Source organism: Hypanus sabinus, chromosome 2 (genome assembly GCF_030144855.1).
Source record: "Hypanus sabinus isolate sHypSab1 chromosome 2, sHypSab1.hap1, whole genome shotgun sequence".
In the NCBI taxonomy this organism is placed as follows: domain Eukaryota; kingdom Metazoa; phylum Chordata; class Chondrichthyes; order Myliobatiformes; family Dasyatidae; genus Hypanus; species Hypanus sabinus.
In genome coordinates this window covers 123158510-123172045 of record NC_082707.1, presented here as the reverse complement: position 1 = coordinate 123172045, position 13536 = coordinate 123158510, and the positions used below count along the sequence as shown (strand labels likewise).

General features: G+C 45.5%; 1 protein-coding gene across 1 annotated transcript; it reads left to right on the top strand.

Annotated features, from left to right (window-relative positions):
* Nucleotides 1–2675: 2675 nt before the first annotated feature.
* On the top strand, nucleotides 2676–4550 carry ccdc177 (coiled-coil domain containing 177). The gene has a single exon (XM_059987724.1). It carries the CDS (start codon nucleotides 2676–2678, stop codon nucleotides 4548–4550), a length of 1875 nt encoding a protein of 624 aa, XP_059843707.1.
* Nucleotides 4551–13536: the final 8986 nt, after the last annotated feature.

The window sequence follows — 13536 nt, the reverse complement described above, 5'->3', positions numbered from 1 at the left end:
TGTGTGTCCCCCTATTCTTTCTGGATTTGAATAAGAAATAAGGAATAAACGTACCTACTTCCCTTGCCTCTGCCTGTTCTCGCCAAAGCCTTACTACTCTGCCTCAGACTATTCTGATGACGACTGCTCCCACGCTGGACGTACCTCTCCTTTATAGAAACTGGGTTTTTAAAGCTGTTCGCTGGACCTGTGTGGGAACGCTTCTGTTGAGTTTGCGCAGTACTTCGAACGTCTTGGCAACACCCTTGTAAATCTTTTTTCCTTACACTCATTCCAGTTTAATAGCAATCTTCCTAAAAAAGGGCGACCAAAGTTCAGAATCTCTAAATAAGTGAAAACTGAACACAATACTCAAAGTGTGGTCTCACATGGTCTTAAACAAACAGAACATAAACTCCCAACTTCTAGATTCAATATCCTGGCTGATGAAGACTAGAGGATGGCGTAAGGGGCTCCTTTCCTCCGTTAGCTTGCAGCCTTGGGCAAGGTGTAGCATCTGCCCAGCCAAACCCTCGCGCACCACTGAGCAGAATCATGTGACACCATGGGAGCAGGTGGTGGATGATTTTATGAGCAGCTGGCGCATATCACAATGTCCTGGTTCTCTGAACACCTGACGCCAGGCAGACAATCTCTGAAGAGTATTGATTATGGCTGGGGTGACCCGTCTTGTAAAGGCACTGCCCAGAAGAAGGCAATGGCAAACCACTTCTGTAGAAAGATTCGCCAAGAGCAAACATCGTCAAGACCACGATCGCCCATGTTATATGACATGTCACATAACGTATAAGTGATCAAGACAAGCATACCGAATGCCTTCTTTGCCTCCCTTTCTATCTGTGACTGCACTTGAGGGAATTACGTGACTGGGCTAGGGTCCGGCAGATGGAGTACAACGTTGACGAATGTGAGGTCGCTCTGGAAGGAAAACTAGAAGATCAGATTATTATTTAAATGCTGCTGTTGTGCGGAGGCACTTGGGAGTGCTTGCGCACGAATCACGACAGATTGTTTGCAGGTGCAACAGGACATCAAGAAGGCAAATGGGAAGTCGCCCTTCATTGCTAGAGGGATGGAATTTACAAGCAAGGGAGGTATGTTGCCACTGTACAGGGTACTGGTGGGGCTGCACCTGGAGTACTGCATGCAGTTCTGGTCTCCTTACTTGAGGAAAGGCTTTGGAAGTGAAACAAAGAAGGCTCACTGGGTTGATTCTGAAGATGAGGGGTTAGCCAATGAGGAGAGATTGAGTCACCTGGGACTACACTCACCTGAATTCAGAAGGATGAAAGGGGAGCTTATAGAAATATAAGATTATGAAAAGGATAGATTAAGCTATAGGCAAGAAAATTGTTTCCACCAGTGGGAATAGAACTAGGGGACATTGCCTCTAGATAGGCCAGGAATGGATTTAGGACAGAAGTGAAGAGAAATCACTTTTCTCGGGGAGCAGTGAACATGTGGACTTCTCTACCCATGGATGCAGTAGAGGTTATGATTATAATTAAACATATTCAAGACACAGTTAGGTTTTTGCATAGGAGGGGAACTAAGGGATCTGGAGAAGTGCCAGGTAAGTGGAACTGAGCAGCTGGTCAGATCAGCCATGGTCTTACCGAATGGCAGAGCAGGCTCAGGAGGGATGACCCACTCTTGTTTCTATTTCTTATCTTGATTTCCTATTTCTTGATATTCCGCTTCACTGTTTACACAACCTACTTCAGTGTGATCTGCAAAATTAATAACTTTTCCTCCTATTAGCTTCAGTTTGATCTCCTAAGATATTTCATCTTCCATCAGAACTGTCATCAACCTTCTCCAAAGAAAACTACCCCAGCCTTACTAATCTCTCCTTGTAAGGGTAGGTCCCGTTGCCCCCCCCCCCCCCCCCCCCCCGCTGCTGGATCCTCTCTAAAGAGAATGGAGGTAATGGGAGGCAGGTGGTTGGGTGAAGAGGGAACAACGGAGAGGGAGAGGGAGAGGGAGGGGGAGGGCTGCAGTGTAGGAGGATGGGGGAGAGGTGGTGGTGAGGATTATGGATGGGTGTGGGGAGGAGTACAGCCGTGGTCGATCGCGCACAAGTTAGATCAGCATTGCAAGGAGACGCCCGCAGGCGAAGGGTTAACCGGGCGGACGAGCAGCAAAGACGGAGATGAGCTCAGGGACTGGTACGGAGTGCGATCGAGCATCCACCAACAAAAGCAGCCGTACGGTTTGGGAGTCGGCGGCTTTCTCGCGTACCAGCGGCAACAAAAGGCGGACCCTTCCCCTTCCACTGTATCGCCCCAAGGTCAGCCTTCACCCTGCGGCGCCGAGGATCATTTTATCCGGTTGCATTTCGCCGGCGGATGCTTTCTGAGGTTACATTGCACTGATCTAGGAAAAATCCTGCACCATTTGATCTACCGCCAGGGCGGTGGGAGCGGATAGATGCAGTAGGTGCCTCGGCAATTATATATAAGAGATAGTTGTTGAATTTGTTAAAGTGCATTGCAACTGTGTGTAGCCTGGGTTGCAATCTCTTACTTGCATTACGCACGATGGTAAAGTTATATAATCGGTGAATAAATTATCTCGGGAGACGCGCTGATGTGCGATGGTGCTGGGGCGTGCGTCCGCAATCTCTTCCCATCTGAACGGCAGCCTGGTTGTAGGCACAACGGTGAGAACGGAGGATGGTGGACCCTGCCGGGAACGGAACCGGACAGGCGCCGGCGGACGGAGCTGTTGGAGGCGGGGAGCCGGTGAGCGGGGGTGGCTTGGACGCGGCGGCGGTGCTGAGGCAGGAGTCGCCGCTGTTGCACCTGGATCTGGACAACTTCAACAGTGCCGAAGCCGAGGGCAGCCGGTACGTGCTGACCAGCCCCCGGTCGCTGGAGGCGTGTGCGAGGTGCGGGGTGAAGCCGGTGGAGTTGCTGCACAAATCGGTCAACGAGTTCGCCAAGGAAGCCCCGGCCAGGTCGATGAGGGTGGCGGCTGGTCTCTACGAGGTGTACGAGAAGGAGAGGCGCAGGAAGCTGAGGGACTGCAGGGAGGAACGGGAAAGGATTATCAGGCTGGAGAGGAGGAGGAAATGTGGGCCGGCCAGGAACAGCTTGCCGTCATCCCCGGCTCCCATGACTAAAAAGACACCTGCATTGGATATGAGCAGGTGCAAGAGCTACTCAATGGAGTCTTTGCAGAAGAAGAAGGATGCCAGCTCCAATGCAACCTCCTCTGACTCTGGGGCGTCTTCCTCCTTCAGTAGTGACACCTGTAAGGTCAGGAGCCGTTGGCTGAAGGAAAGCCCTAGAGGAAGAGACCTGATTGGAATACCATCTGCCATTGGGAAGAGCCTCAGCCTTGGGGACCTCTCCCAGTCTCCGCAGACAGCCAAGAAGGTGGCCAAGTTGGCGAAGGAGGTGAAGAGGGGCGGACATGGAGAAGTGTCTGAGAGGGACAGGAAGATAGCTGCCCTCATGCTGGCCAGGCACCAGGAGGAGGCACTGATGAGCAGCCAGAGCTACCGGGCTCACGTGGAGTGGGAGACGCACAAGAAGAGGGAAGCCACGCGGAGGGAGGTGGAGGAGAGGGAGAGGCAGCGGGCCCTGCTGCAGTGCCACAGGATGTGGGAGTACAGGCTGGAGGCGCGCAGGGCCAAGATGAGCCAGGAGCAGAAAGAGGTAGCCTTGCTCAAGGAGCATCAGTCCATGCTGCAGGAGGAGAAGTGGAGGTTGCTGGCAGACAGCCAGGAGCAACAGCGGAGAGGCAGGCTAGAGAACGCCAAGCTGGAGGCTCGGGAGAGGAAGATGCACCAGCAGGAGCAGCTCAGGACCAAGGAGGTGGAGGTGAAGATGGACCTTGAGTTCAAAGACCAGCTGCTTCACCAGAAGTTAACCCTGGCCAAGCAGAAGAAGGTGGAGAGGGAGGAGAAGCAGCTGCACGAGAAGAAGTTGGCTAACATGGTGGAGAAGCTGAAGCACGAGGCGGCCTTGAAGGAGATTGCCAAGGAGATGGAAATGGAGAGGAAGATGCTGAAGAAGAGCTTGGAGCGAAAGCTGGCCAAGTCTCAGGAAAACTACGAGCAGCTGATGGAAAAGAGGAACCGGCAGCTGAAGGAGAGGGCCAGCCGGGAGGAACTGCAGATGCAACGGGCACGGATAGCATTGGAACAGCAGGAGAAAGAGCACAGGGAGCACCTGGAGAGCCTGGCCCGAGCCACGGAGAAGAAACTGCAGCACGCCACACAGGTGGCTCAGGAGAAGATCAACCAGATATCTCGCAAGGCTGTGCAAAGCAGGACAGAGAAGGAGAGAATCCACAGACGCAACAAGCTGAAGGTGGAGGAGGAGGAGGAGTATAAGCGGAGGGAAATACAGCATTCAATAGCCAAGAAGTCAGAAAAGAGCGAGAGGATCTTCAGAGAGAGACAGATTGCACTGGAGAACTCTCGCTCGCTGGCCAGAGCGTCCTTCCAAATCCGGGATAAGGTGCGGGTGGAAATAAACACAAGGACCTTTGACAAGATGGCACTGGAAGCAGAACTACATGCCCACCTGGACAGAAAGTAGACTGGGCACGTCCCACTTGTGGACTCTTGAGAATCCAATCAATGCCTTTTTTAACTGCTTATTTTCCAGGAGATCCATGAAGCTGTGTGGTGTACTTAGTGCATTATGTTTGGTGTTGTACAGAGCACAACAGAATTTGATTAATTGAGTAAATGGTTGCTTTAATTTACACTTTCCTTTAACAGGTCGTAATTGGTTCAACATTTTCATGCTAACTTTGGCAAGTGCAGATAAACGTGTTATTTTCAAGGGCAATAAGCATTGTATCTGACTTTTAAGTATGGAAGGGATTTTTGTTATTGTACACAATATGAACAAGATCCCTTCTAAAAGAACCAACTTACACAGCATGGCTGCTGTAAATCTCTTTTAGATCCATGATTACTGCTTAAACACTGGATTGTCATTATCTTTGGCGTAAACTGTTTCATTCATACTCCAGAGATGTAAGAGAATCCTTAACCAATCTGTTTACATCGATTTTGATCGAGCAATGTGAGTGCACAAATTTTGATTTTAATTTAGGGTGAAAGGATGTTTTAAGTGAAAATGGATCATGACAGGATTGGATCCATTGCATGTATAGATGAGAAGTGGTCACTGAAGTATACTCGGGTACTGGGAAGGGGAAATGATTGGGAGGTAAATTCTGCAGCAATTGGGAATTCTGATGTTACTTCTCAGGAATGGATTTCTAAATCAGACTTGAGAGAAAGATTTTAGCTTTCCCTCAGGTTCAGTCTCCTTTTTGAAATGAATATGGTGGCCTTTGTCCCATTAGCATTGTATATATGATTGCTTCATATTAATTGTGCTTGTCTGAATTCTCCCCACACACCCAGGTGAGGAGAATACCTTTGATAATTTTTTTTCCGATTTGAGGATGATTACACTTGTGAAGATGCAGTTCTTGTGCAGAATCTGTGGCTATGGTGTCACTGGAGTGACAATAAGCATGAAGGACAAGGGAGGGGCCCATGTGATGATGTGGAGTCATACAAGTGCACAATAATTATATATTTACCATTTATATATAGATACGGAGCTGATTACCCTCTATTAAACCTTAAGAAATGGGCAGTGGGTAAATCAGAGTTTTCTTTCTGGAATTCAAAAGTTTAGAGTAGTAACTGTAAAAATACTGGGGCAGCAATCTGGAAGTCTGAGTGAAAGGTTCATATCTCAGTTTGAGAAACTGAGTTCAATTTCAAAAGTTTGCAATTAGTTTAAATCAAGAATGAACCTGGAGTTGTTGGATTGTTGTTGAAAAACTACAGGAAGCTTGCTTAAGTATCTGACTCTGGCCTCAGTTAAAACATAATTGCCCTCTAAACTGGCCGAGCAAAGTAGTGTGATGTGTAGACAATCACGAACAATCCAAACCACAGCCAAATAAAGCCATGCCCTTGGTTCTCCCTCTTTCTTCAACCAAATAACCCTATTTATACATAAGAAACCACATCAAGAAAAGATTAGGAATGTTGAATTCTTTTTAAGCAAGTTCGAGTTTAGTGCCATGGGCATACATAGCCCATGTATAAATGCCATGAAAATTTGCTTTGTGCTCTAGCAGCGTAGTACATTATAATTACGACAAACATAAATCCCATACAATTAAATTAACATAAATTGTGCATAATTCACAAGACCAAATACATAATAGATGTAACAATTCTGATCAAGTTGAGGGACGTATAGTGCGCGGTAGAATTGGGGATCTTCAAGTTGGTTCAAGAACCTGGTGGCAGAGGGGAAGGGGTGTTATCTGTGTGATTCTCCATCCTTTACGTTTGAGTAATGTGCATCTTGATTGTTAAGTGCATGAACGACCATGAGATGGTTTGCACTGCAGTACATCTGATGTACCATTGCCACCATTGTACCCATTGATTGAGTTTGCTTGTTTATTTACCTATTTAGCGATACAGCGTGAGCTGTGCCACCCCTACAACCCTTAATTACAGGATAATTTTACAATGACCAACTAACCGACGCGGTTAGACTTTGGACTGTGGGAGGAAACCAGAGCCCCCACTCATTCCACGAAAAGGACGTATAGAGACTCCTTACAGAATGGCACCAGAATCGAATTCCAAAAAGCCCCGAGTAATAGCGTCACTCCAACCACTGCGCTACCATAGCATCACTTAAAGTTAACTAGTAGTAGAAGATCAGTAGTTGAACATGTTTGTGCAAATGTCCAGAAGCAACAGTACTTATGTAATTGTAATTGCTCACACACGTTCACTCAAAAATAATTATTTTTCTTTCAAAAATGCTTAAAAGTTCGTTTCAGTTTTCTGAACAAAGACTGTGAGAGTCCCAATGCCATTGATTTTCAAGGCCTTGCTGATGCTTACTGCACACGTGGGAGTTACTGTTACCCTGTCCAATTCCTCCCACAGCCTTGCCTCTTACTATCTCTCTTGCCCTCGATGTCCAGATACTATCCGTTCAGCTCTGGCCTCTTGCTCATTGTGGATTCCTTTGTCCTGCCATTGAGTGTGGTGCTACCAGGTACCCAAAGCTATGGAGTCTGCTTTCCTACTCTCCCCTCTTATTCGTCTGATATTCATTTGATTGGCATCCCATCAACCACTCTTAGCATTTTTTTTTCTCCACCACCAGGACACAATGACAGATTGTCTGCAGTGATTCACTATCAGTGTACACAGCCTGTTCCTGACCCTAGTCCTACAACTCTATTCAATTTTGCAGTCGTAGAGTTGGTGTATTCCCTATCATTGTAACTGGTCATGGAGAGAGAGGGAGAAAAACTCCTCGTCTGTGATTTGATTTTGATTATGGTCACATGACCAAGTCTGTCCTGTCAGTTATCACTGTTTTTCTCTGGTGCTTTGCTAAAGTCCAGTCTACTGGTTGTGAAGTGTGATTTGTGTCAGCTTCGGACATTGATGATGCAGGATTGGTGGCATCTGCCCTTTTGTGCATTTGACCTTTGTTTCTCACTCTGGTCATGTGTGATAGTACTGGTGGTTTCTCTGGCTGCCTGAACTCTTTCATGTTGTGTTTATTTTAATTTTACAACTGACATTGCTTCTGTTTCCTTAACATGGTGATTTTCTTGTGCATTCTGTAGTCTTGAAATACAAACTTGTGGTTGACCTTCATCAGCAATAACAGCGTTTCATTTATGTCAGCGAATCTTACCATCTTCACCTCTCACCCATACAGATCCCAACTTTAAAACCCGTCTCCCTTCAAATACTGACTTGCACCTCCATTCAATCGCAGCCCATCAATCTAACCAAAGCCCTGCTATTTTTTTTCAGCACTATTGCATCTCAACCCACCATCTTAATGCTTCCCTGCACTGATCTCATCCGTTCGTAGTTCACAGTGAGCCCCTGATTATCTGAGCCTCAAACAGCCCAAGTCACTTTTTCTATCCAGGGCTCCACATATTAATCTGTACCACTCCAGCTAATGTACCATTCACAAACTGTAGACAGATACTGGAAAGAAAATCTGTTCCCGAGATGCTCAAGAATAAATATTAGCCAGTAGGGTTAGCCTTTTTTTTAAAAGAACTTGGGGTATTGATATGGTTTATTATTGTCACATGTACCGAGATGTAGTGAGAAGTCTTTGTTTCTAAGCCTTCCAGTCAAATCACACCATCATAGGGTAGTTCAAAGAAAAGAGAATTCAGAATATACAGTGCTGTTGTAGCTAGAGGAGGTGCAACTGATAAGAGCTGCTGCCTCACAGTTTAGGTGACCTGGGTTCAGCTTTGACCTCTGATGCTTTCTGTGAGGAGTTTGCATGTTTTCTCTGTGCCTGTTTGGGTTTCCTTCAGGTGCTCTGAAGTCATGTGGGTTGATAGTTCAATTGGCCTCTGTAATTCAATGCTGGTGTGCTGGTGAGTGATCGAATCTGGGGGCTGTTGAGTGTTGGGCGTGTAGTGGAAGTAGGATACTGGGAAAATTAGTGGGTTGTGGGATCACTCTGTTAGCTAACATTGACTAGAGGGCCAGAGTGGCTTCCTTCTGTGTCATAAGGACACAGTATACAGCAGCAGTCCTTTGTACTACAGTATGAAGGTGACATGCTTAAGTTGCTGCATTGAAATATAAACCTACCCTATACCACAGAACTAAAAGTACAAATAATGGCCCGTGATATTTTGGAGTCCCTGAACAATGCAGAGATATTAATAACCCACATAAAGATCTGTGTGGAGTCAGGTCTAAAATACCTGAATCGGGGAGCAGGGAATCTTCCTCGCTTGTCCTGTTTCTGCTCTGCACTCGTTGAGTATTGGTCACCTTGCTTCGGGCTTTTCAAGAAAAGGGTTAACCGGAGCACAGCCCTGGGTGTTATTCTAGATGATTAGTATTGGAAAGCAGTGATTTGCAAATGTGTCAAAGTTGGTTAGGTCAGGCTTTGTGCCCAAGCTTAATCTCACAAATAGCGGAGGGAAGTAAGTAGGACAATTACAAAAAGGGGACAGGTCTAATAAGGGCATGAGGGGCAACTTTTTAACCCGGGGGCTTTCAGTATATAGAATGAGTCAGCAGAGAAATGGTTGGGGCAGGTGTTTTAACAGTATTTAAATGTACCTGGTCAGGTACATGGATGAGAAAGGGTTAGAGAAGGGGTTCTCAACCTGACCCCGTGCTTAATGGTATTGGTCCATGGCAAAGAAAAGGTTGGGAATCCCTGGCTTAGAGGGAAATGGGCTAAAAGTGGGCAAATCTGACTAGCTTAGATGGAAATCCTTGGTCGGTGTGGACCAGTTGGGTTGAGGGGCCTTTTTATGTGCCGAATAACTATAGTTTTTGGTTTCACACACAAAAAAAAACCATTTACAAGGATATTTTGAGGGGAAAGGCTAGCACACTCTTCACTGGTAAATACAAGCTTGATGGTGTTAAACATGGATTCAGTGTTGTGAAAGGGTTTGGAAAAGCAGGTGGGTCAGGTTATGCACAGTCCAGCCTGCTCTCTGTATTCCCCTTTTGTGAGCATAGTAGACATCTGCAGCCTCGCTGCCGCCACTTTCGCAGTTGCGATCCCACTGCAAGGCAGCACAGTCTGCGAGCTGCAGCTCGGCCACAAGCGACAGAGGGGTAGGCCTAGACAGCAGATCGCTGGGAAGGGCCTCGGACAACCTGAACAGATAAAAGCCTTCTCCACCATTTGTAGATGACCCAGATCCTCAGTCATTGAAAGGTGTTTAAAAATTAAACCAATTAAATTGTCATTAAATTAATAATAATATTAATTACAGTAAAGTTTAAAAATAGCTTTCCTTTTCAGAGTAAGGTCTACAATGCATTCGCATTAGTAGGCTCATGGACGATGGATCAGGAGTTGCCGGTGAGAGACTGAGGGGCCAGATGTGAAGTGGCATGTGATTTATCCCTCTCCCCCCCCCCCCCAACCCCAGCCTAAAGCCTACAAGGGCAAGGTAAGAGGTCAGATGTGGGTGTATTCTAAGCATATTGTATGTACAGTACAGTCATAGAAATTTGATGTACGTGGATGTGTTCAGTGCAATCAGCCATTGGTTTGTTACAGGCTTGTACTCAGAAAATTTCACCCCACGTTACCCCTTCTTGTAAAGTGGATAAAGACGAGGTTGCCGCTGATAAATTCAGGAAGGATTTGTATGAGAAACCTGGACTTAGTGGAACCACAAGAAGGGTTTAGGTGAGTTGTGTAGGAGTAATACTCTAAAGCTGGAGAAGGGCATGACAGTGTAAGGAATGGAGGGTGAATGCAGTGAAGCAGGGTGGGAAGATCTCATGTGCACTGTGAGAGCACAGTTGGAATGAATGGATTGTCATTCTGATATAATTCTATGCTGCTTAAAAAACAACTAGAAAAATTTGCGAAGAACAATCATGGTCAACCATGATTGCCTATGTCATACGACATGGCACAATGATGATGTCATGTGACACAGTACATAATGATGATGTCATATGATATGGCATAAAATGATGATGGCTGCTTGGGGTCAGACAATCTGCTTGTTGCATTTTGACAAAGCTTCTTGCCTGAATTTCTTGGAGAAAGCCTCAGACAAGGCAGATGAGGTTGGAGCTGTGGAGAGGAATAATTGGGCCCCTGTGATCACCAGAGGAGAATGTGGTGTTTAGTGCATTCTCAGGTCCCTGAAGCACATTAGAGCTGGCCAGCTTCTCAGGCACACTCAGCTATACAGGGTAGACTTTAGATTTCTTGAGCATCTAGAAAGAAAATCTTTTTAGTAATACATCAACGTTCATGACATCCTGTTGGGAAGTACTTTATATTAAATTTGATGAAGATACTCCATTTTCTTGATTGAGTTGAACTCTAATGAGCTTGACTTCATACCATTCAGCCTTTTGCTTGGTTGCCCGCCTATTGGCTGTCATTCTCCCTTCCAGTATGTTGCAAAGAGTGCAAAGTTATTTGTCTAAGCCAGGGGTTCCCATGGACCCCTCGGTTAACGGTAGAGGTCCATGGCATAAAAAAAGTTTGGGAACCCTGGTCTAAGCTGCTCCAGCAGCACCTACCAAATCTATTAATAAGAATGATGAAAGAGCATAGGGGCCTTGGCTAACACCATCTCCAGGTTCCACTCCAATTCACCTGACCAGGAGATGTCAGTGGGTCTAAACTCCACAACTCCCTGCCTGGCAGTACTGTGGGAGTTCCTTCACTGGATGTACTGCTGTGGGTCAAGAAGGCAGTCACCACCACCACCTTCTTAAGCACAATGGGGATGGGCAGTAAATGCTGTATTTGCCAGCAGCGCCCACATCCTAAAACAAAAAATAAACAGCATGCAGTTGCTCTTGTAATGAAGTAAATGTAACAGGAAATTTGGTGAAAAATACAATCTAACAAACAGCACTGGAATGCTCCTGTACCTAATAGAGTGGCCACTGAGTGTATGTTCGTGGTCTTCTGCTGCCAAAGCCCATAATCTTCATGGCTCGACATGTAGTGCATTCAGAGATGTTCTTCTGCGCACCAAGCTTGTAATGAGTGATATTTGAGTTACTGTTGTCTTCCTGTCAGCTTGATCCAGTCTGGCCATTTTTCTTTTGACTTCTCTCATTAACTAGGCGGTTTTTGCTCAGTAGATTTTTTTGTTTTTTGCACCATTCTCTGTAAACTCTATAGACTGCTGTGTTTGAAAATCCCAGGAGATCAGCAGTTCCTAAGATATTCATACCACCCTGTCTAGCACCAATAATCATTCCATGGTCAAGGTCACTTAGATCACATTTCTCCTCCATTCTGATGTTTGATTTGAACAACAATTGAGCCTCTTGACCATGTCTGCGTCATTGAGTTGCTGCCCCATGATTGGCTGATTAGATATTTGCATTAAAGCACAGATGTACGGGTGTTATCTGATAAAGTGGCCATCGAGTACAAGTGACCAGGCCATCTGTTCCCTAGATGAGTTTAAATATTGGCCAGATTTCTCATCAAAGTACTTCTCCAGAATATTTCCAGTCTGAGAAGAACAGACTTTAGTTCACATCTTACCTTTGGTACTTGGTAGATGTAACAAAAATTATTTAAAAATTTATTCTGTGTTCTTTTCTGATTCAGCTCAGCATTTGCATATGTATTCATAAACAGGGAAGCACGGCACCTGTGTTAAATGACAATAAATCACTTTATTAGAACTTGCAGATATGCAATACTGAAAGAAAACAGTAGTAGGGATACAAATATCAAAATAATACTTATGATCTAAACAAGCTGATCTGCGGAATTTCAACTAGCTTTCATCTCTCACTCTTGGCATACTCTTAACTCTTGACATACTTGTCCCCATCTTCTCCAACTCATTTCACTAGCCCACCCGTCACCTAGCATAAGACAAAGCTCTCCCCCACACCAATAAAAGTGACCCAGTTTTGTACCTTTCAAAACCCCCTTCTGCTAGCACTTTCCCATGGGAATGCACAGTAATCTTGCGTTTCCCAGGCAGACATGTTCCTTGCCATTATCCCCTATTATGGCTGTAGACTTGTACGCCCTTAATTTTCTCAAAACATTGCTATGGACTGCTCTTCCACTTTCTCAAAGCAGTTTCACTCCAAGCTAACGCCATTTTGTCTTACAGACTTGTATTTTATTTTAACATATACCAAGGAGGGACCACATTTAACTCTTTCTTATAGTAGACATCATCTCTGATAGTGCTGTTTTCCATCTGTACTGCACTGAGTGAGCCTCATCCGGGCTGTGTCCCAAGCCTCTGGAATGTCTTTTGATGAGCCAATAGCTCTGCCCGTTGGGTCTGAGATGCGGGCTGTCAGTTCACGTGATTCCAGCTCCTGGTATTTCAATACATCTTAAAGTGTACTGCAGCTGAGATGAGGTGTTGGGTGTGGGAAGGGAGTCTTGAACTGAAGGTGGCTGTGGAATGGGACAGCCACTGCAAGAAGTCTCACCATTACCAGGTTAGTGAGTGGCATAGCCAGAAGAGCTCCCATTCCTCTGATACATTTTGGAAAATATACCTTTGATTGGGGTAAATGGTTTGTGTGAGGGGTGGGGAGCGGTCCCGGATTGGGGCAGTTGAAAAGTCTACACTACCTCACAACAGCTAAAGGCAGGCACATCGATAAAGCATATGGTGATATAGGAGCAATGGGAAACACTTCAAAATATTTTTTTCTCTCTCAAGAACAGAAAGCAAAACTGAAGTGATTTAGCAAAAGTAGTTTAAATGAAACAGATTCCAATGCAGTACAGTTTAAGAAAGTTTGGGATCTATGATTTCCAAAAATGGGCAAAATATCCTGGGAATTATATACAGTGTATAGAGGGGATAAAATAGCAACAAATGGAAAACAATAAATTGTGAGACCTTTTATTCTTGTTCTGTGTGAACTTCCCTGTTGATGAGAATGTGTTGCTGACCCTTGAAAGTTATCCTGGATTTTCCGGGAGACACAGGAGACTGCAGGTGCTGGAATCTGAGGCAACACTCCAAAAGCTAGAG

What these genes read in the sequence shown, in the direction of transcription:
- ccdc177 (XM_059987724.1), top strand. Translation starts at nt 2,676, where the DNA reads ATGGTGGACCCTGCCGGGAACGGAACCGGACAGGCGCCGGCGGACGGA.